Here is a 21,926-nt window from a genome sequence, read left to right on the forward strand (position 1 = left end):
TATTTAAACTCTGAGTTTAAATGTATCTCATGTATCACGAGATACATGAATTAGTTTCTTACAAAGTATGTACAGAAGAGAGTAGGAGAGGACCCATCAACACTTAATATACCTTTCATTTTTCATAGCATCAAAAACATAGATGCTATGGATTGACTTTGTCTCCCATGACCGTAAGTCTCCCATGGGAGTCTTCTGTGCACCAATCAATCATACTTATTTCTTGAATAAGTAATGATAATACTCAGCCTTATCTCTCCTCATGAATGTGCATTCTTACAATAAAACCAGAAATAGAACCTAAAAATAAATCCTAAAATTCTGTTGATATCTTGAAATTTCTTAGGCAGCTCTGAGGAGAAATGTCCTGTACCCCTGAGTAGCTAACTTATTTAGATGCAGGCTACTGCTTCTGTCAATTACTCATCTCTCTTGAGATGTAAGATTACAGAACAAAGATGTAGTTTGCAGCTCAATACAATTAACAAGGGCTTGAAGACGAATATTGAAGTTGTGACACATCTACCTGCAGATTGCGGCAGCTGGAAATGTCTTGCTCAGCTTTGAGTAAGAGTTGGTATGTTGAAAGTTGACGTGCAAAAAAAGGTTCATTCTGGTGAATCAGATACCTTTGGTGTCAGGAGAATTGAGAACAACAGAGCACAGAGCAGGTTTTGGTTTGTGTTCTTTGAAGGAACCCAAACGGGACTACAGAGCAGGCCATGCCTGGGGAAGGCACACAGTTGTTGCAGAAGAGCACAAAGAGGAAGTTCTCTCTATACGTGCTATTTTCAGCCAGGACTTTGACATCTGAAGCTGAGTTCACATATTTGCTTGTAGAACCCGTTTCTTGCTGACTGTAGAAAATTAGGACATGTCATGCAAATGAAATTGCTTTAAGAGTAGAGTTTTGTTCTGATATATGGATTCACTGTCTGGGAAAGTAATTTCTAGTAACAGTTTTAGGTTTCATTCTGTGCCCAGCAAAGACAGCAACATACATCAATAACAATTATTGCAATCATAAATAAGAATTCTGCTGTTTCTTTCTTACCATACATGATAACCTATCATGCTTACCATGGTCTAGCTGAAAATGGACCATCCAGCAGCTGATAACAGAAATGAGGTGGCAATAATGCTCAGGTCCTAAACACCAACCTTCCTTCATAGGACTTTATGTCTGTCCTGTGTTATTTATACATTGACTGAACCCAGTCTTTGTAATCACACCCACACCTCCTTCAGTGTACAGGATGAATGGGATGCTTTTCAAGTGAGATTATTACCTTTCTTTTTATCTGTAGTGCTTCATATGAGACTCTAGTTCTTGTTTGATGCAGATGCTCTGTATGCTGTGCTGAGTACAGATTGGTGTTCATAACACTAGAAGAAATCAATGCTGCTATAAAAACCCAAACAGTGGCCTATGAAAAAGGCAGCATGTTATTTCCTTTGAAAGATAGGTTGCAAAAAATTGCAAAGGATCCACTGATAACTGGATGTTGAGCTTAAAAATACTTGGACTTTACTATTTTTCTTCATTTTTGAGTTTAGAGCAGCTAGACTAACACACTTATTTGCAGTGGATCCTAAATATCAAAGTAGGAAACCTGGTAATAATACTAAGTTAGCAGACATACCTGGAAAGAAATAGTTTTGGTCATACATATCTGTGCAGTGGAGAGAGAATACAGATCTCCTGTTACTCAGCCTACAGTGTTAATTACAAAGCCATTCCAGCATCATCATTTATTGCATACCTGCTAGCTCCCACAAAAAAAAAAAAAGTGTTTGCCCTACAAATCTACTTTCTTTCTTCCTTTTAAGAGTCTTAGTCTGTTTTATTATTTATTTAACATTTTTAGAGCAAAAATGTGGGGAAAATATCTATTTTGAAGATAAGTGGAGTTTTATGAGGAGTGCCTGTTTTATAAAGCCTTTTTATAGGCTTGTGCACAGTGGGTTACACTAGAAAATTATATCATGTTTATGGCCTCTGTTTTCTTTTACAATTGGAAGCAATTGAAAATAACAATTTCTTGTCCTAAAAGTAGGTTTACTTTTCTTCAGTTGGAAGACTGACTGAAGTGCAATGTGACTCTATTGCAGTCCTTAACTGATCTGTTCCAGAGTTTAGCTAAATCTGGTAGTATGAAGTCATAAAATGAAATTAATTAATTCAAGGTCTGCATTCCACTGCTTAATAGTATTATGTTAGTTTTTAAGTTTCTTGTCATTATGAGTGTTAATACTGTTACTTTATTTAATGTTTAAATATTTTATTTCCTTCAGTTCTTCTGAAAGTTTGTATCATTGCTAGTAAATTATGTTGTACTTGATAAACCTGCAGAATTGTATGTTGATGCTATGTAGATGCTACATAGACTTATGGTTAAGATGTTTCATGATTCCTTTTGACAGCTAAGCTTTTTGAGACCTTTTTCAAAGTCAGTGCTGTGCACTGTATTTTGAAAACCTTTTCAACTACTGTGTAAAAGGAGGTCATCTTGACCCCACAATTTTAATCTAATAATTATCATCAGCTAGCTGAAATTTTGATTCATTTTCCAAACAATATTAACAACATGTTTTGGGGTTGATCATCCTACACTATCCTAGTTGTAAAGAAAGGATTTAAAACAGGTGTAAATGTTATTCCTGTGTGCAAAGGGTGTTGCTTCACATTGGTTTTGATCATATCATAAAATGGAGCCTAAGATAGCTGCAATATAAATTGCGTTCTATATTTAGTCATTAGTCAACAGTTGAAATTGAGTTGAAATTTTAAGAGTTCAAATCAGATTTTTATCATTAGTCTATTGATAGAAAATGCCTTGGGATTTAACTTCCATCCCTTTATGTGCTGCATTCAAACTTTGTGCTGCATGTAAACCTTTAAACGTTGTTGAGGTTGTCCTATGTTATGTCAAGTGCTGGTCTTGATACAAGTTCTTCTAATCACCTAGATGAATAATTTCAGTACACACGTAATTTCACCTAAAATGCACACTGAAGAAAGCTGTTTAGACCCAAGCTGTGTGTACACTGATTAGACCCATGGTGTGTAAACACAGTGTCATTTCTGAAAGAAACCGAATGCTCCACTGAGGGGCATCAATGCATCTTGGTGTCAGTTTGTTGGCAGTCACAAACACAGTAGTTTTTTCATTATCTGCAGACTAAAAGGTTTCAGCTGATGTTGTTTACTGATGTACTTGCATCACTTCAAAATGCCCAGAAATTATTGCTTTCTATACTAATTATGGATTAAGTTAATTTCAATAATGTTTCTATCTTATTCATCCCTTTGCCAGACCTATGTTGGGAAACCATTACCTGATGACATTTCTAAGTCAATTCACAATTATTTCTGTGAATAAATTTATTGTGGCTTTGGTTGCTGTCTGTATTGTGACTTGTTCATTGTATTTTCAAGTGGTTGCCTGTTTCTTCCAGTGCCTAGCATGAATATTTTCCAAATTAATACAATTCCTATAATTATCAAGGTGTGATTTAACTTGCAGAAACAGAAAAAAATAATGTCTGTAATATTTAATTTTATACACATATAATTATTATATTTTAATGTCAACCATTCTATAGAGCTCATCAATCAGCACCAAAAGAAAACATGTATTTGTAGTTACCAAGTTTATAATAGAACTTGCATTTAAAATGGTTACAGAATTGGATGATGCTTTGACATAGCACATGGTGTTAAAAATAAGTTGCATTTTTCTCTTCAAAACATGTCAGCTATTTTGAAATTTTCAGAATTTTTGGAAGTAAAGTATAATGTACTCATGCCTTATTGCTCTTTAGCTCATAATTTCTCAACACCTTGTTATAAAGAATCCTCCTTCTGTGACCATACCCTGTACATGCTCCCATCCTGTATTTCTCAGACTCTTCTGTGTTGAGATGAGATGTGAAGAAATTAGTAACTTTTTCTGTGCCATTTTTTTTTCCTTGATGAATTCCTTTGCTTTTTGATGATGCAGTAGAACCTACTGATTATGTCAAGCCTTCTTGTTTCTAATGTTATTCTTACTAAAAGTCTCTGTTGTTAATTTAATAAAATATCTTAGTTCTTTAAAAAGTTTTAATCATTTACATCTAGTATGCTGCTGACATGGTATAGAATACCTCATTGAACTTTCATTTTCTGAAGGACAATTAATTAATCTAGTGTTTGACTTTGTGACGCTTTTTTCCTCAACTCCTTATTTTTACCCAATAGGCCTTTGTGATCCTACATGTTTGCCTCAGTGCTGTTAAATAGTAGCAGGTAATTCTTATTATTCTGTCTTAAGTAGGTTTCTTAGTTTTGCAAAATATTATTTTCAGACATTGTGTTCTCATAATAGACTGGGACCTTTTAATCCCCAAGAATGTTGAAATTAATGTTGTCACTGTTGTTCATCGCTTTCATATTACATAATTACTACTCGAACCAGCTACTCTGTATTACTTAGGACTTAACAGAGAATAATCCCTCGTCTTGTGTGCTCTGGACTTAGCTGTTCCAAGAGCATTTGTTTAAGAAATCACTTCTCTAAGCTTTGTTACATTTAGTGGCACATAAGATACATTGTAAATATATTTGCAATATGCTAAGAACTGTGTTTTCTTATATGTATGCACTGTGAGACATAAAAATACCACTTATGGGATTTCATTTAGGGAGGTGAAGTAGCTGTGTCACTATATACTAATGAAACATGATTTGCAGTAGGAATATAATAGGAAAGATACAAACCCCACCACAGGCACCTAAGGCAAGACAGCCAAAGTCTTGTGAAATACCTTAGTGGAAGAACGTCAAATGTCTTATTTACCTAAAAGGTCAATTGTTTCTCACTACAGCTGTGGTGGCAATAAGGCATGCCTGACCCTGCCGCTGGCTCAGCCGTCCGACCATGGTGTTGACGTTGTTTAAACCCACGGTCGTGGGTTTAAACCCTGTATGGGCCATCCATATAGGAGCTGGACCGGATGACCCTCGTGGGTCCCTTCCAAGGCAGTGGAAGGAACCTTCTGTGCAATCTGTGCCGTTTCCTGTCCCCGCGATCGCCGGCGGGCGGTGCGTTCTGCCAGCCGCGATCAGCACCTCGGACAGCGCCGTGCCCGGCTCCCGGCTCCCGGGGCGGCTCCCGGCTCCCGGCGGGCGGCTCCCGGCTCCCGTCTCCCGGCTCCAGGGCAGCCCGGCCGCTGCATCCACCGGGAAAGGGAAACGGCAGGGACTGCTGTCGGAGTTCTGGGGTAAATGTGCAACGCGTACAAGAACGCCACACTGATGGAGGGATGCTGTGCGGCCTTGAGGCTCCCAAAGAGCTGAGTGCCTGCTGTGAGTGAGTGATGTGGGTGGAGACATCCAAAGGCCAAAGGAATGATGTGTGTCCGAGTGGGAACGCTAGGCAGAGCAAGGAGAGAGGAAAGAGATTGCTACATTACGCTGCTTCCTAGTTCTGTCAAGAATAGATGCCAAGTGTGTAAAACTCCACTTGCACCCCTTGTGCATCAGCATAAGGTTAATAAACTATGACAATGAATAGTTTTCCTCTTGTAATTTTCCCTCAGGCATTGCCCCATTTTAGAGATGGTAGTAAATTCCTGAAAAATCTAAAGAAAATGCTGGCTGTTTGTGTGGTGCATGTGATGTGCAGCTGTTGCCCTCATCACACTGTCTGTATGTAGATTTTCTGAGTACAGATGTGGGTTCTTCTGTTCATTACACAAAATACGGTCTGCAACTTCCAGTTAGAGACAGTGTTGTTACATATTACGTTTTCTTCCTGATTGGTGTTTTTCTTTTTGGTTGTTTCTTTTTCTCTCTCCCTCTTCAGTTTTAGTTTTGGAACAGGTGACTGAAAACAGCCTATTTTCTTCCCCTACCAAATACTCTCTTGTTCCTATTTCTGAGTTGCAAGTAAGACAACCAGATTAACAAATTTAGTTTCACTGAAGTTAATGCTGCACATTAGTGTTGATCTCAGGAGATTCAGAATTTCACTTTAAATAATAATCTAAGAAAAACATGTATTTGTAGACTAGAAGAAAGTAAAGACCATAATTATAATTATGGGTTTTATACATTAATGTTTAAATATATGTTATATAGGCAGTAAATAGAAAAGAAATATATTCTTAACTTATACAATAAAAATGCTCCCACTTTCAAATGAGCTTTTGCAAGATCAGAAGTAAAATATATCAGAGGCCTGTGTCTGCTGATAATCAATCCAATTTCCAGAATGAGATTAGGCATCATTATAGACTTTTTTCTCTAAGCACCTTTCCCATGGGATAGCAACACAGAACAGCCTTGCAGAGTTAACATCTGATTAGAAAGAATAATACATTTTGCAGTTCTAAGACAAGCTAGCTGGGAATTGTCTAGTCCATTTCTCCGGCTATGTAGCCCTCCTGAAACTTCCAGAGAAACTATGGCTCCCCAAGTCCCAAGGTGCTCCAGCTGTTTAGGAAGTAAATAGAAGGAGAAAAAGCCACTTCTGATTTTCTGAGAGTAAGATTTGCTTTAGTTAATATATAATTTTGTCCTGATTATGGATTAAAGTCCTTTAATTTGTAAAATTGTACATTTCATGGAAAGGTAAGTTTCCTTGGGTGTAAGTTTCAGGCTACATGAATTTCTCTGCAAATTTCTCTTCCATGCTGTGTTGTTTTCATTAAACATGTGGGACTGAAAGCTGCATCTGAGCCTGGCGTCACAAACACTGTAATTGTGAGAGCTTGAGAAAAATATTGTCTCTCAGTATTTTAGACTGTGAAAATATGTTAATATAAAGTTAATTGACTGGAATGCTTAAATGCATGCATTTAAAAAAAAAGAATTATTTTTTCCTAAAACAATGAAAGTACTTATAAAATATTAAGTTTATACAAGAAAGATTTAAGAGAAAAAATTCCCTCTAATTAAAATGAAAATAAAGTAGCACAGAAAAATGTCTCCAGTACAAACTAACTAGTTAAGAGTAAATATTTTTTGGGAGAAGTCAATATGAGCAATAATATAGTAAAAGAGCAAAAGAAGTAAAGAAATCTAGATTTAAAAATAAATCCTAATAAAATAAATACACTTGGAAAGCCAAACCTGTGCTGAAAGTAAAAGGGCAAAAATTTGATTTATTTTAAATTGTCAAAGCAGACAGTTACCCAGGGGCTTTTAGAACAGAATTAAACTCTATAGCACAAAGCTGTTCACATGATCATGTACTGTACGTTTATTTACCCAGCGCGGTACTCTATAGAGTGACAAAGCTGGGGGGGAGCACGTTTTTCTGACCAAAACTCTGGACTTGGCGAGGGGGGTCCCCGGCGCTGCTGCTCACGCGGCACGGAGAAGTCGCTTCCACGTCGGTGAGGTCGGAAAGTGGTGACTTTGCCATGGAAAACGCTTTGAGAGCTGAGGCTGAAAAGTTGTGCATGGGGAAATTAGGGCTTGAAGGAGAATAATTTTTGCGTGCGGTGCATGACTCAGGCGGTGGGCTGAAAGGGTTAACTAATCGTCATTAAAAATTACAGTTGACATTTTCTTCTCGGATGGCAGGGAGCTGGCGTGCCGCCGGTCCCCGGCGAGAGCGGGGCTGGCATCCACGCACGGCTGGCAAGGGGCTGGCACTCCTCCAGCCCCCGAGAGCCGGCGGCGCTGCGCCGGGGCAAAGGCAACGCACGGACATGTTCCCCGAAGGGACAGTAAAAACAAAAACAACAAAACCTCCCCTCAGCTGGGGGAAAGGGGAGAAGACACAGCCTCGCTTGGGAAGGGGAAAAAAAAAATAAAATTAAAGGTAAATATAGAAAAGCCCCGCGACACGCCACAAGGCGCCGTGGTGACGATGCCCGCTCCGTCCCGCTCGGGGGCCGCCACCGCTGGGTCCCCGCTGGGTCCCCGCTGGGTCCCCCCGCAGCCCGCGGGCCCGCCCGGCCGCTGACGGCGCCGCCCTCGGCGCAGGCGCATCCGGGGCGCGGGGGGGCCGGCCCTCGCTCCGCGTCCCGGGCGGTGTCTCAGCGCAGCCATGTCTGGCGGCGCGGGGCGGCGAGGCGCGCTCGGGCGGCGGCGCCCTCTGTGAGGCGGCGGACGAGCGGCGGCGGCGGGCATCCATGTCGGCGGGCAGGGATTAGCGCGGCGGGCACCCAGCCGAGCGGAGGGGGCGGCCGGCCCGTCGCCCCCTTCCCGCGGGGTCTCCGGCGGGAGCGAGCCGTACCCGGCTGGCGGGGGCGGGTGGACATGGCTGACCGGAGCGCGCCGAGCTGCCACCTGCGGCTGGAGTGGGTCTACGGCTACCGGGGTCATCAGTGCCGCAACAACCTCTACTACACGGCCGCCAAAGAGATCGTCTACTTCGTGGCGGGGGTCGGCGTGGTCTACAGCCCCCGGGAGCACCGGCAGAAATTCTACCTGGGGCACCAGGACGACATCATCAGGTACCGCTGGCGCCGCGCGCCCCGGGCCGCATCCCGCCGCGGGCTCCGAGCCGCTCCGGCCGTCCCGGCCCCACGGCCCGGCTCGTCCCCCGCTCGCTCCTCCCTTCCCCCTGGAGCGGGGCGCGAGTGTCCCCCAGCCCCGCCTGCCCCGGGAGCCGTCCCGGGCAGCGCCGGGGATGCGCGTCCCGCCGGTGCTCTGGGGATCCGCGGGTCGGACCGAAATACATCAAGGACAGCCAGCGCTTCCTCACCGCCCCCCCCGCCCGGGCTTCGCCGTGGGTAGAAACAGCCTGGAAATGGCTTTTAGCTGTCGGATTTAATCAGCCGCGTTGTGTGTCCCCCGCTGCCGCCGGTGTGCGGTGCCGAGACTCGTACGGGCGCCTGTGCCCCGCGCCGCAGCCCGGGGGTCGCCGCTCGGTCCCCGGCCGCCCCTGAATGTCAAAGGGCCGGCGGGAGGAGAAGCATTAATCGCATGTGTTCCCGGAGCGCTGGGGCTGCGGAGGAGGTTAATCTGTAGCAGGTAGACCTTTGTCTGGTGTTTAAAAGGCGACGATTACATGGGGAATTAGTGGCCTGCCTGTAACTCACGCAACTTTTAGGGTAATCTTAAAAGAACAGCCTTTCTTGAGAAGTTGCGGCTTCTTTGGTAGCTCAGTAGTTCATTTGGCAGGGGATGTTACCAGGTGCTGAGTCCATTAAAAAAATTAATTACAGACTGATGTTGCAAAAGAAGTGTGCTGGTATGATTTCTTATATGTCTTTCCACTCCAAGGATGCTTTTGAAAGCCTAGTGGTGTTGTGAGATCAGTAAGAGAATTTGAGGAGTATGAAGGGCAGATGTGAGCCTGAGTCATCAATCTTTCCCCTTACAGTAGGTGTCATTGCAGATGGATTTTAAATTCTGGTTTCCTTTGGTCTTCCTGTTGGGGTGAGAGCTAGCAGTAGATATTTTTGTAGATCTTTCCTATGTTTAACAGCACAAAATTTGTTCTTATGATGCTTAGTGCTCCAAGGCATACCTCTGTATGTGTTACTCATGAGTAACAGGTATTGCCTGTAGAGAGCAGAATAGATGCTATGTCTGTCATTAGGCTTTAGACATACTAGAAAACTTGGTCATAATGGCCACTTTTTTCCTTTGTTTAAATCTTTTGGAAGGAATTTAAATAGTTCTGAAGTATGGCTGTGAAGGGTGTCACTTCCATAGTATGTTTCTCCTTGCTGCTAAATATGTGAAGAAAACGTAGTCAATGTACCACGGCAGAGTGTTGTACTAGGGGTGTTGAGTCAGGAGTTTGAATCGCTGTTATCTGCATTGCTTAATGTTTCAACATTCTCACTTTAATCCAGGAAAAACTGTTTTCTTAGGAACTGCTAGCCACCTGTGATGTCGGGTGCTGCGGGAAATCCAGATCTGCACCTTGCTGTTGTGCTAAGGAAGCGGTGGCTCGCCGCTCGCTCTAAGGTCACGGCAGTGTAATATTACACATTTAATACCACGCATTCAGGAGTGCTTCCCAATGGCTCTGTTTGTTTCGGTAGCACTTCTTGTAGCGCAAGAATTAAATGGTTTGACTTACAACCGGGCAAGTTTTTTGTTTGCATGTGGTAACAGTTTCTTGCTCAGTCTCTCTCAGTTTTGGTACAGAGTGCTACATTTGGCTAAAATGTGACAGAATTGTTTAGAATAGTACTAAACAAAAAAGCCCACAGAACCCAACAAAGAAATAAACAAAAATCTGCTGTAGGTCAGCTAACTGGAGAGAAAGCACGTCTGGTTTGTGTATGTACTTTGATTTGAATGATACCATGGCCCATTCAAATACAGCAGTTTCTCCTGTTGTTAATTGTATTGATGCGAGAATATAATTCTAAGTATGATAAGTATGCAGTTAGAATTTTAGATGGTTCTTAAATGCAAAAGATCTACAGAAATATTAGTATGCATAAAGAGGAATGCTTGATTTAAAACCAGCATGGCTATTTCGAATAGTACAATTAGACTTGCATTGATAAGTCTTTCAGTTGCTACTTTCTCTAAAATGCAACGTGGTATCGTTTAAATGCCATCTCACACTTCTGCTGGCTAAACTTGGGTATCTAAACATGTTAGTTCTTAATATTTAAAGGAGACATAGGAAGGTCAAACATTTAAAAAACAAAACAAAACAAAAAAAACAACAACAAAACCCAAAGCCCAAAAAGCACGTGCAAAAATTGATTATATAATATAGTAATCAGTGTTACTAAATTTTCTCTCTGAAGATAAACTCAACTGTTGTATTGGAAAAGAATGAATATTTTTCATGCTCTAGCAGTCTCAGCAAGTACTGTGAATGCTCAGATATTTGGAATTTTTTATTGAAAGCAACGGAAGGATTAAGTGTCTTTTTACAAGTATGGGGTCTAATTTGTGAAAGCAGCTCTGGAGTCTGAAAATCTTATGTATTTAAAGAATGAAACTTTTATGAGCCTAGCTCCATAGCTACAAGGACTAAGCATAAATATTGCTCACTACATGGTGATATTATTAGTACTCCTCATTATGAGAACTTCTATATTGTTAGCATTCTTTGGATGACATTGTAATTGTAAACATCAATCAGGAGAGAGGAACGGCAGTTCTTAAGTCAGAGACCATTTCTTTAGTAGTAGAAAACAGTATTTGAGTAACGGACAGTCATAGGAAATTTCTAACACTAGCAGTTAGTTTTTGTTCTGTTCTGAAGTTTTGCCTGCTTTTGTTAAATGAAACTCTGTAATCCTGCTGTAAGACTTTTTTATATGATTAGATGTTTTAACATGATTTGTTTTCAGTATGAGTGTCTAATCTTAATTTTATTCAAGGTGTCCACACCCCAAAATCCTCAGCTTCAGTTAACTGTATAGTAAAAGTAAGAGAGCTCTCTTTCAGTGTTTTGTCCCTCAGATCTATTGAGAACTCTTTCAAACTACAAAAGGATAATTAGGATAATTTCAAACATCTTTTATTAGTCTGTTTTGGTGATTTGTTTGTTTTTAAATTTGAACTCTCTTCATTGTAATCCATTTTTAAAAGTACTTTTCTTGCTTGCTGGTGAGCTTTTGCTTTTTATGTTGTTGTGGTTGTTTTTTTTTTTTTAATTTTATTCTCTATTCTGAGAATTATTTTCTGGAAATCAACTCACTGTTCTACATGTTTTTAATCTTACTTGTCTCCCATTTCTTACTCATTTGCATATTTTTATGGTTGAGGTCCAGGAATGTGTGCAAACACTTGTGGAAAATGTCAGATGCAGAAATGCTTTGAAAATTTGCATCTTTCAGGAGTGCAGTTAACTGAGTTTGTTATGTTTTCAGGAGTAAATAAGGAGAACAATCTTGTACATAGAATCTCAGGTGACTGGCTTTGATCTGTTGCCAGCAGCATAACTTGGATGTCTGCTGTGTTTGTGGAAGATAAGTTCCCCTGTCCAGCCATGGCTGTGTATGTGTAGGAGATACTAATACTGAATGAAAATGCAAGTTATTCCTACAAAGCTACTGGTTTCAAGTGTGTGTTCTCTAGGATTTAATGCATCACCAAACTAGCTTGTGATCTGTAGAATGGTTTGTTTTTCTGGTAGCTGAGGAAGGAACAGTGTCTTGGTGTTCAGAGTCGGTCCTAACTTTGTTCTCCACAATTTTATTGGTTTAGAGGATCATAGGGTTTTTAATGTTGGTTGATCTTCCCATTTCAGAGACACCTTAGGAGGATTGTATTTCCATCTGATCTGAATCAAGATTTCAGAATATGCCCCCTCAGAGTATTAACTTGTCATACTGTAAAACTCATACTCACATTGAGGCTCCTTATTTGTCTGGGCGAGCTAAAGCATATATATATATATATATATATATATATATATTAGAAGATTGGAAACTCTGAACTTTTCCACCTTTTTAAACGGGTGTCTACTGGCAAAAGCCTTTGGTGTCACTAGGACAATTCTCTATGCTGATGTGTTCCATGTGCTCCAAGGAGACTGCTGACACGCTCCAAGGTGACTTGTAGAATAATTTTTCCTTTTGATGTATTTTTTTTTTGCTCCTTCTTTCCCTTCCTTCCCTTCCTTCTTCCATACTCTAGCCCTGTGACCGTCTTTTTTTTTGTTTGCTTCAGAGTATTGGAATTTTACTGGGAATTAACTTTTCATATGGCATTGATGATACTATTGAAAAATAAAATCAAATCATAAGGTTAAACCAGTGCATCTTTTTGAGAACTTTAGTAGACTTGGGAAGATTTTATATTCTGCTTTCCATGATGTCTGTTCTTTCAAATTTCAAACTTAAGCACTTACTTGTAATTATCCTTTTGCACCATTATCTTTATGCTGCACAAAACAACCACACAACTGTGCCAGTCACAGAAAGAAGAATTATGTTTCTCTGTCAGAAGGAAATGAATGAGGAAGAGTTATCTGTCCTACTTTTTAAATATCCATTATGTCAGCTAGATGGCAAATAATAGTGCTTTTGTATATTCTTCCTAGAACTTAATCACTGTGACTACTTGATTAAGATGTTTGTGGTACATTTAGGTTTTATTGCTTAAGGTAGCAGCTGGCACATTTTATGCTAGTAAGAACTCTTGAATCTCTGCTGCTAATGGCATTTATGGCTCAGCTATTGAGCAACTCTAGGCTGTCTAAGAAGTTAATTTCCCTTCTTGTCTGAAGTCTGTATATTTCTCCTTGGACTAAGGTGGGGGAAAGAAATCATGCATCATTTGCCCTAGGACTCATGCAGTGTTCTGCTTTTAGGGCAAACATAACTTAAAAGATTATTCAGAAACCGTTGAAATTCTTCACTATTAGGAGTTCTTGTAACAGAAACTAACCAATACCATGCTACAAAGACAGAGGAGAAATAAATGTACTTTCAGTTTAGTTAAAATTTGATTCTTTTCCACCTTTGTGCCCCTCTGTATCCAAGACTGTAGAGAGGAAAATTGCATGTTTACAGAGAGCAGAGGTATATGCAAGACAGGTAGAAAGAATGGCAAAGCATTTGTCTCTGTTCTCACAGAGACAGGGTTTGGCTGTTTCCAGCAAAATAATTTGCTTGTCTACATCATGGCTTTTCTTAAGACAATCTTTCTTGTTGCTGTGAACTCTGGGAATTACCTGAACTTTGTTTCCCAAAGAATAAAAATAAGCAACCAAACCTCTAGCCACTAAACTGATCTTTTCAGGCACTTTGAAATATAAAAAGATGACAGTGTTAAATAAATTTCCACTTGATCTCCTGCTTAAGATACTGTGGTTTTGATCCTGTATTCCAAGGCAAAATAAACCATTTCATTTTAGTGTCAACGTTACTTAGGTTCTAGTGAGAACCAAAACCACTAAAATCATCTCTTCTCTCTGGTGTTAGTGCTGTCTGCCAACTCTGATTTATCTATTTATTGTCACACTCTGAGTGTTAGTCTAACCACCAGCATCTAAGGAATTGTTGGACTGTCAGCTGCTTTCTAAGACTGCTCCTAGATAATGCTCTCTGGGAGGCAGGTCCAGCCTTCCTCTGTGTGCCTGTCAGCTGTGGTTTGCAAGCAGAAATTCTAACAGTGCAGTGATTAGTCACATCCCAGTTTTGAATAGCAATAGATCTTTTACTCACCCTCTCTTTTCATTAACTATGCAGTGTTACGACTTTGGATGACCTGTTGTTGGACTTTTTTAGTAAAGATGCTGAGTATTTCTACCATCTCATTGTATCATTCTGCATCTCTTTGGTCCCCCTTTTCATTAGATGCTAGTAATAAAAAAATTATGAACAAAAGAGAACATCTTCTCAGAAAAAGAGCCAAACAGGTTTCACAAGAACGTAGAAGGAAGTTATTTTCTTTCCATATTTTGTGTTCCCCCAGTAGTCTGACACGTTAAGAGTTCTCGAAAAACCTCGACAAACAGTTGAAGCAATTGAATGTTGGGGTATCTGCTGTCAGGTTTATTGTCTTGTTCTTGTCTGGAATAAATGGTGTATGTTTCTGACCTAACTGCAGATGACAGTCAAGCACAAAAGGAATGGATACTAAGCATAGATACAGAATTTTGTCAGGTGAAATTCTGTTAATTGGTTTGGCAACAGATCTGTGAATTTTCACTCAGAATTTAATGGTTAGTTGTGTATTTTGAATTTCAGGGAGTGTAACGGAATGAATACTAGGTTGCCACATAAGGAAAAATGTCTAATTATCGTGTGTAACCTCTTGTGCTTTTGAATTATGAATGTGACAGAGGAAAGAAAGCTTAGGCAGAGGAATTCTTTGTATGCACTTGAATTTATACAGTCCATATTTTCTTTGTAGAAAAGAACTCTGTTGTTTATTAATTTGCAGAAAGGTAATCTCCCAAAATATTTCAATAATTATAGCCATCAAAGAAGGCCAGTCATCCCCCTTTGTAGCCTCTAATAACTGGAGGAAAACAGGAGTAATATCCATTTTATAGTTATGCTTCAAATGTGAAATGGATCATGCATAGAAACACCTCAAAATGTAGCTTGACTAATACTGGGGAAACATACAAGGTGCACACAGCCTGGATTATTAGCTATGGTGTTGGGAAACCAGTGTTTGTTTGGATTATTAGGTATGGTGGATTATTAGGTATGGTGTTGGAAAACCATTGTTTGTTCTCAATTCCCAAGGAAGGTCCTTGGTCGGAGTATTTCCCCTTGGCTCAGCTCTGGTGAGGCTGTGTGCCATTCTGGGCTCCTCAGGGCATGAGGAACTACTGAAGAGAGCCCATTGAAGGGCCACAAAGATGATGACCAATCTTGGCCATCTCTCCTGGTGAGAGGCTGAGAGAGCTGGGACCATTTGGCCCAGAGAGAAGAAGGCTCAGAGAGCATCTGATCAATGTATATAATAAATTGATGAAGCAAAAGTGTGAAGAAGATAGATGGATCCAGGCTCTTTTCAGTGGTGCTCAGTGACAAATCAAGTGGCTTTCCAACCAAAAATTAACCTATAGGCCCATGTTGAACAGTAGGAGTTTCCAGAATTGGCGGTTCAGATTGAAAGTTTCAGTGTTTTGACTACAAACATTATTTATTACTTTCTTCCCACGTGAAAATTCAAATAAAAATAAAATGTAAATCTAGTTAAGGAAATAATTTTTCAGATTATTTTTTCTTGAGGAAAATTAGATATGAACTATAGATTGTGTGGTTTTGGTATGTAATAGAATGTTTACTGTGAAATGAAATGCCTTTAAGAATATTTTCTGTAACAAAGAGTGGGCTTTGGGGTGTCAGCTGGTAGGTTCCTGCTGAAATGTGGCACCTGGGGTTCATTCTCCATTTGCACTTGATGAGGAAACAATGTTCTTGCTTCAATGGATGAAAGCAATGTAATGCTGAAGTCATGTGATGTACCATTCTGAGAGGTCAAATACAGGCACCCAAATCACTTGAACAGGTTAAATCACCAAACTATTGTACTTTGTTAAGCCATTAATAAGCCATTGTTAAGCCATTAATAAGCCATTAAGGCATTTTTCTTTTATGATTATATTTTGAGGAAATGATTTCTCCTTTTCCCCTGAAAGTTTATATTTCCAGCTGAAAAATCATGTATTCTCCTTAGCTTATTCTTAGGGCATATGTGGTGTCATGTTTATTTGTTTATACTGAAGATAAATCAATTAACTCATTTTACCATCTCCAGATGATCTTTTTGAGTATACTCAGTTTATTTCTCTCCATGAAAGAAATCATGACTTAAAACCTAAATTGTGTTGTGATTAAACTAAGCAGTCCTCCTATAAGCCTCTGGCTGCAGTATCTTTTGTCTATCAGTAAAAATGGCATTTCTAACAGCAGAAGATAGGAAGTTCTTCTTACTAGGTGAGATAATTACCCTGCTGACCATTTTATTTGTGGTTCACAAGGGTGAAGTCCCAGTTAAACTCTTTCCAGCTTTTCATGCCAAGTGGTCTCAAGTTGTCAAATGTGAAGGGAAGATTTGGGTTCATATCTTAAACAGATCAGGGGGAGAAATGAAAGACAAATTATGTGCCTTCTACCTCAGGAAAACCAAGTTTTGTCAGTAGTTCTAGACCTGTTCTGGAACATGTTATACTGTCTGAAAGATGTTTTTTGAGGGATTTAGCGTCGAAACTTCATTAGATTTGTAAATTTTTTTTTACCTACAGTAAAAAAGTTTTGTACATCATCTTTTTAAGAAAATATTTTTCTTGGATTTTTTGATAAAATGAAAATATTTTAGGAATACAGAATAAAAACATTCCTGGATTCAGTTTGAAGTGAGACTAGAATAAGCCTTTTGTTTAATACACCTGCATACCATTGAAGACTTTATTTTTCCTAATTAAAACTACACAAATAGAAATACCAAAAATATCCAACCAGAATTGAACATATAAAACATACTAGAAGTTGATTAAAGTAGATCAACACAGCAAGGAGCTAGGCTTAGGAGCTTGCTTTCATGCATTGTGCTTTTCATAGCCAGCAGTCACATCACCTTCTGATCTGATTCTGTCAGTGCTCACAGGCAGGGTCAGGTCAGGTCAATACTTAAATGGGAAAATGTCTTGGTGCTGTAGAAAATGCTTTTCTTCATTTGGTAGTTGGGTCTTTTTTCTCAGAACTACTGCAACAACTTGAGTCTCTAGGACAATGTCTGAGAAGAACAGGAAATGTACCCAAAAGCTTAATAATTGATTCCTAAAAATTTTGGAGTATTTCTGCAGAAATTTTGAGGTCTGCCCTAATCTTTTAGTTTTTCCAAATTGTAGTCAAAGAAATTATATTTCTGCTTACCTGTGTTTTCAGTGGTTCAGTATGTTAGTCATTCTCTTGATATAGGGAGGGAAAGGAGGTTGTGTTTACAGTGTTATTATGGTAGTGATAGGCAGTAACTTAGCATGTTTCAATAATTTTGAAATAATGATTTTTTTATCCCCCTCTAATTTTTTTAGTTTGAAAACTGTAGTGTACATGTTCTGTATGACATATCAGAAAATTAGTTGAGACTTTACTGTAATTAATAACACAAGCATTGTAGGCTTTTTTAAAAAGATGTGTGCTTGAAACAGAACCTGAAATTATTGCAAAAAGATATTTCTAGTTTCATGTCATCTACATTTTGGGGGTTTTGAAGTTTAAGCTGACACTGACATTAAGCTGAAAAATCCACAGATTTTAGTAGTATCTTTTATAATATATCAAGGAGATTTTTGGGTTTTTTACTTCAAGATATAGTTTACCTAGTTTTTCAAAATATTATTACACAACTTGCAAAGTTGTACTTGTGATTTAAGACAGCACTTTTGTTTAGCATCAACAACTTTAATGGAAAAGTAATTTGTTATTCATAACAGTGGCAAAGGTGTCTAATCTGTACTGATAAAGATTAGGCATATGCTCACATTAAAATTTAGATTTGTTAAGATATACTTAAATTATAATGCTGTTATAATTCACCGTATTTTTTTGACTTGACATAAACTATTGGTTTTGCTACATTCACATGGTAAGCAAAGCTACTGGGCACTTGAAATACCTCAAAAAGAAAAATAAAGCTGTAATTTTCCTTGAATTTACATAGCAGAATGTGAAAGCTCCCATAACCATCTTAATAATTTAGTTGAATGTTTGACCTAGATGGTGTTGAATGTTCTCTTCAAAATAGATGTATTGAAGATATTTTGCCCAATGAGATGCTGGTGTGTCACCTGGTGTCATATGAATTTCCCCTGGTGTAACAGTGAAGCACTTTACAGAATGTTATAGATACATACAAATCACCTTCATTAGGGCACGGATTGCTCTGATTACTCCACTGGCTACAAAAGACTTCCATTTCTACAAGAAATACCCAGTATCATTATTTGCATTGCTGTTACCTATTACATAGTAATAGTAATAGTTGGTAGCTATTATCATAGTAATAGACTTCGAAAGTGCAGTGCTTGATTTGCACAAAAAAGGTCAGAATCAGCCAAGATTGCCTTAACATTTGGTAGCAAAAGCTATGATTGAATTTTTGGGCCAGGTTTATGATGCCTATCTTTTATATTGCAAAAGATAGAAACCACAAAGAATTCCAGTGTGTGCACCATCTGATAACACCACTACTACTCTGCATTTAAAGCAAGATGTCTTTGTGAGGCCACTTCAGTTAGAAAAGCAGGGTTCCTTGTTATTTTACCTAGCTGCTAGAAGATACCTGCATTATTAAATCTCCAAAGAAATACTGTATCTTTTCTTCTGAGTAGCTGTCTTCAGCCTAGTTGCAAAAGACTTTCCTTTAACTGGGAATCCTCATTACTGTTGAGAGGCTTCCTGCTGGACTTCTTTTCTTCTGAAAGTTCTCTAAGATGGTGCCTGATGCTTATTCTTCTATGAAAGCCCTGGGTATTCAGATATTACTTCAGAAAATACAGTGAACAATCCTTCCAACCATTTTTCATAGGTTTCTAATTTCATTTCACTGTTTGATATTCCAAGCTTTTTCAGAGGAATTCCTTTGTAGTGCCTATTGCTTTGGGCTGCAGACAGGATGAATCAAGACTCGTAACTGTATGCAAAGGTCAGTTTGATTATTTTGCTTTAAAAGCACATGCCATTGTAGCAAAAAACCCAAAAATTCCACAGAAATCTCCCAAAATCCATCTCAAAACTGAATCTTCCAGTCTAACAGTAACGTCCAAATTCTAATTGCTCAAATAGTCATGGTGTCATCTTTGATAAATATTTTAGAGGCTCCTTTTTTGGGGTTTGAATTCAAGAATTGAGAGGAATGTGTCCAGAGAGTGTGTAGCATAACTGCAGAGGACAATGTCAGTGTGAACAAAATGATCAGCTCTAGAGGTAGCTGCAGTAGTGCCTCCACTGATGGTTTAGCCACATTGGTGACAGATTACATTTAGGGAAATCTTTCATTTGCCTTTTACACTGTGTTGACTACAGAAAGTATTACATCTTAAACGTTCTTTGGCTTCATATGAAGTATATTGATAAGATATTTGGCACGAAATTATTATGTAAATAAAATACTTGATTCAGGTGAAAAATTCAAGTGAAAGAAAATAAACTAAACTGAGGCAAAGGACCAGACCTAATAATAAAGAAAATGTGTCCAAGCTGAAAATCATGTTTAGAAATTGCTCATAGTGACATTAAAATCATTGTTCTCACAATGCTCATGCAGTTCACTCCTGATTACTTAATGTATGTTTTACTTTATCCCAACTGAGAATGAAATTTGTAGATATGACATATATTTATAACAATGTTCTAAAAGAGTGTCTTGCTGCTTTGATTATTTCTATTTATGTGGTACATTTCTTGTGACTAAATCTAGCTGGATATTTAAAAAATAACAGTGACCCTTCAATTTTCTGAACCATAGGGCAACTTATTTCAAGAGCAAAGCTCCTGTAAATGTCAGGCTGTGATAAAGGTGCATAGAAATATTATATATACATGCCACTGGGGAAAAAACCCAAAATGTATTTAGATGTAAAAATCACTTCAAAGAAACGATGCATTTTAGTTGTGGTGGTGAGATGTCTCCATTTTATCAAGACAGCTTTCATGCAGAATGAGTGGATTAATTCTATGTTTTGGTTAGCTGACAACAGTATAAACCTTCTCCTGACTTTTAGAACTATGCTAATCCCTGTTCCCTGATTATAATCCCTCCACAAGAGCAAGCAAGGTGAATGATGCTTTATCTTAGATCAAGACAAGGCATCTGACAGCATTTGGAAATTGCCTGAAGATTTATTGTGGTGAATGTGACATTTTAAGTAAAAATGCCTTCTACAGTACTTGAGGAAATAAAAGAAGTATTTGCAGAACTGGTAAATATTTGGTTTGGGGTTTTTTTTCAGATCAAGGTTGTACGTTAGATGATATTTGTGGTTTTTAGTTACAGGTTCCTCTTTTGCTTACTGGTTTTTTTTCAGTTGCAGTTTCTTCTGCCATATAAATTAATACCACAAAAATGAATAGCCTTTGAAACATTATTCACTAATAATTTATAAATAATCATGATTTTGTCTTGTACAGGTTACAGCATATGCTTATGAGTATTACATTATGTTACATTCTTCATTAGGATTGGTCAACTGGATCAGTATTCTTGAGATAAACATAGTTTTTAAGCAGAAGATGTGTATTTTCTTGAGAGTGTAACACGTGAATTCTCTTTATCCATCTTCTCCTTTTTATTGGTTTTCAGTAATTAAGTTTGTGAGCCTACATGGGTGACATCTTTCATTGCTTACTAACTACACGTTGACTTCTGAGTCCCTTGAATATTCTCTAGTTTTCCTATCTTCTTTCCTGTTTTATTTATGGTTCTGGTACATGTGGGGATCTTGTTTGTTTTAGGAGATGGTCTTTTGTGTAAATGCTTTTGTGGCCTCTATACCATATTTATAGTTTTTTTCTAAACAAGGGTTCAGATGTCCCAGTTTTAACTGGTATCCTGGTTCCTTTCACTTTTCTGGTGCAAAGTTAGATGCTGGGATGGTCAATTTGTGACCTGTATTAGAGATATCCTTGACTTTTTTCTGTGGCAAAACACCTCTGTCTAACACCTGCAGAACACCTGTAGGCCTGATATACTCAAGAACTCCTGAAGAAATCTGGTGTATCTGCAGTGTCCAGGGCTGGCAAGATAGTGTTTTCTTCTGCTCTAAAGCTTCTTTCCTTGTTTTTCTTATTTTTTTATTCGTTCTGTGCTTCAATTGACTGTACTTCATTCTTTGGTTGGTAATGAAGTACAGTCCATTGAAGCACAGAATGAATGTTGTGCTTGTCTCAGCTTTTCCCAGTAGCAGCTCTGCCACTGCCTTCTCCCCACCAGTCCTTACATTAAGCCAACTGCTAATTTTGTCAGGATAATCTTTCTGTATAAAAGAAGAACTTTTCAAAAATTGTCACTAAAAAAAAAAAAAATTATTGTTCTGTGAATCCACTCAAATATTCAGATGATAAGTTCTTGCACACTGAGAGATTTTCATTAATATTTCATTTTCTTCCATAGGAGAAAAGATGGAATTGCTGTTTAATATACTTGTTCAGAAATATGAAAGAAAATGGTACATTCTGTGATTTTTTTTTTTTCTGTGTGATACTAGAAGATCTAGTATAAATTTTACAAGAATAGATGAAGGTTAATCTAGTGGTTAAAAACTGTTCTAAATCTTGTAGAGAAGAAGCAGATTGTAATGGCTGGGTAAAGGAATGTTCAAAGAGTTTTAGTAGTAGTGGAAGATTTAGAAACAAGAGAAATTTGTATGTCAAGCAAGTTTATTTAGTTAAATTATGGTCGGAAGCATCCAAAATAACCTTCCTTTGAAATGTAACTTTTGAAATGGTCTTGGCTGAAAAACTTGGTGTAAATGCTTCTTTGACCTTAAATAATTTGTTCTTTAGATTTCTAACTCAGCAATGGAATGAGTCTTTGTGCA

At 38.5% G+C, this 21,926-nt stretch overlaps 1 protein-coding gene across 7 annotated transcripts in view; it reads left to right on the forward strand.

Moving 5' to 3' along the window:
* The first annotated feature begins 8,031 nt into the window (after positions 1 to 8,031).
* Positions 8,032 to 21,926, forward strand: part of EML5 (EMAP like 5) — a 100,044-nt gene continuing 86,149 nt past the window's right edge. For 5 of the 7 annotated variants that reach the window (XM_039712775.1, XM_039712776.1, XM_039712778.1 and 2 more), the window contains exon 1: positions 8,255 to 8,451. In XM_039712775.1, the coding sequence (XP_039568709.1) occupies positions 8,255 to 8,451 (197 nt within the window). Of the gene's footprint in view, positions 8,452 to 21,926 lie in introns of all 7 variants that reach the window. The other 2 variants (XR_005627845.1, XM_039712780.1) reach the window with 1 other exon arrangement.

Source organism: Passer montanus, unplaced genomic scaffold, assembly GCF_014805655.1.
Source record: "Passer montanus isolate IOZ18808 unplaced genomic scaffold, ASM1480565v1 scaffold27, whole genome shotgun sequence".
In the NCBI taxonomy this organism is placed as follows: Eukaryota; Metazoa; Chordata; class Aves; order Passeriformes; family Passeridae; genus Passer; species Passer montanus.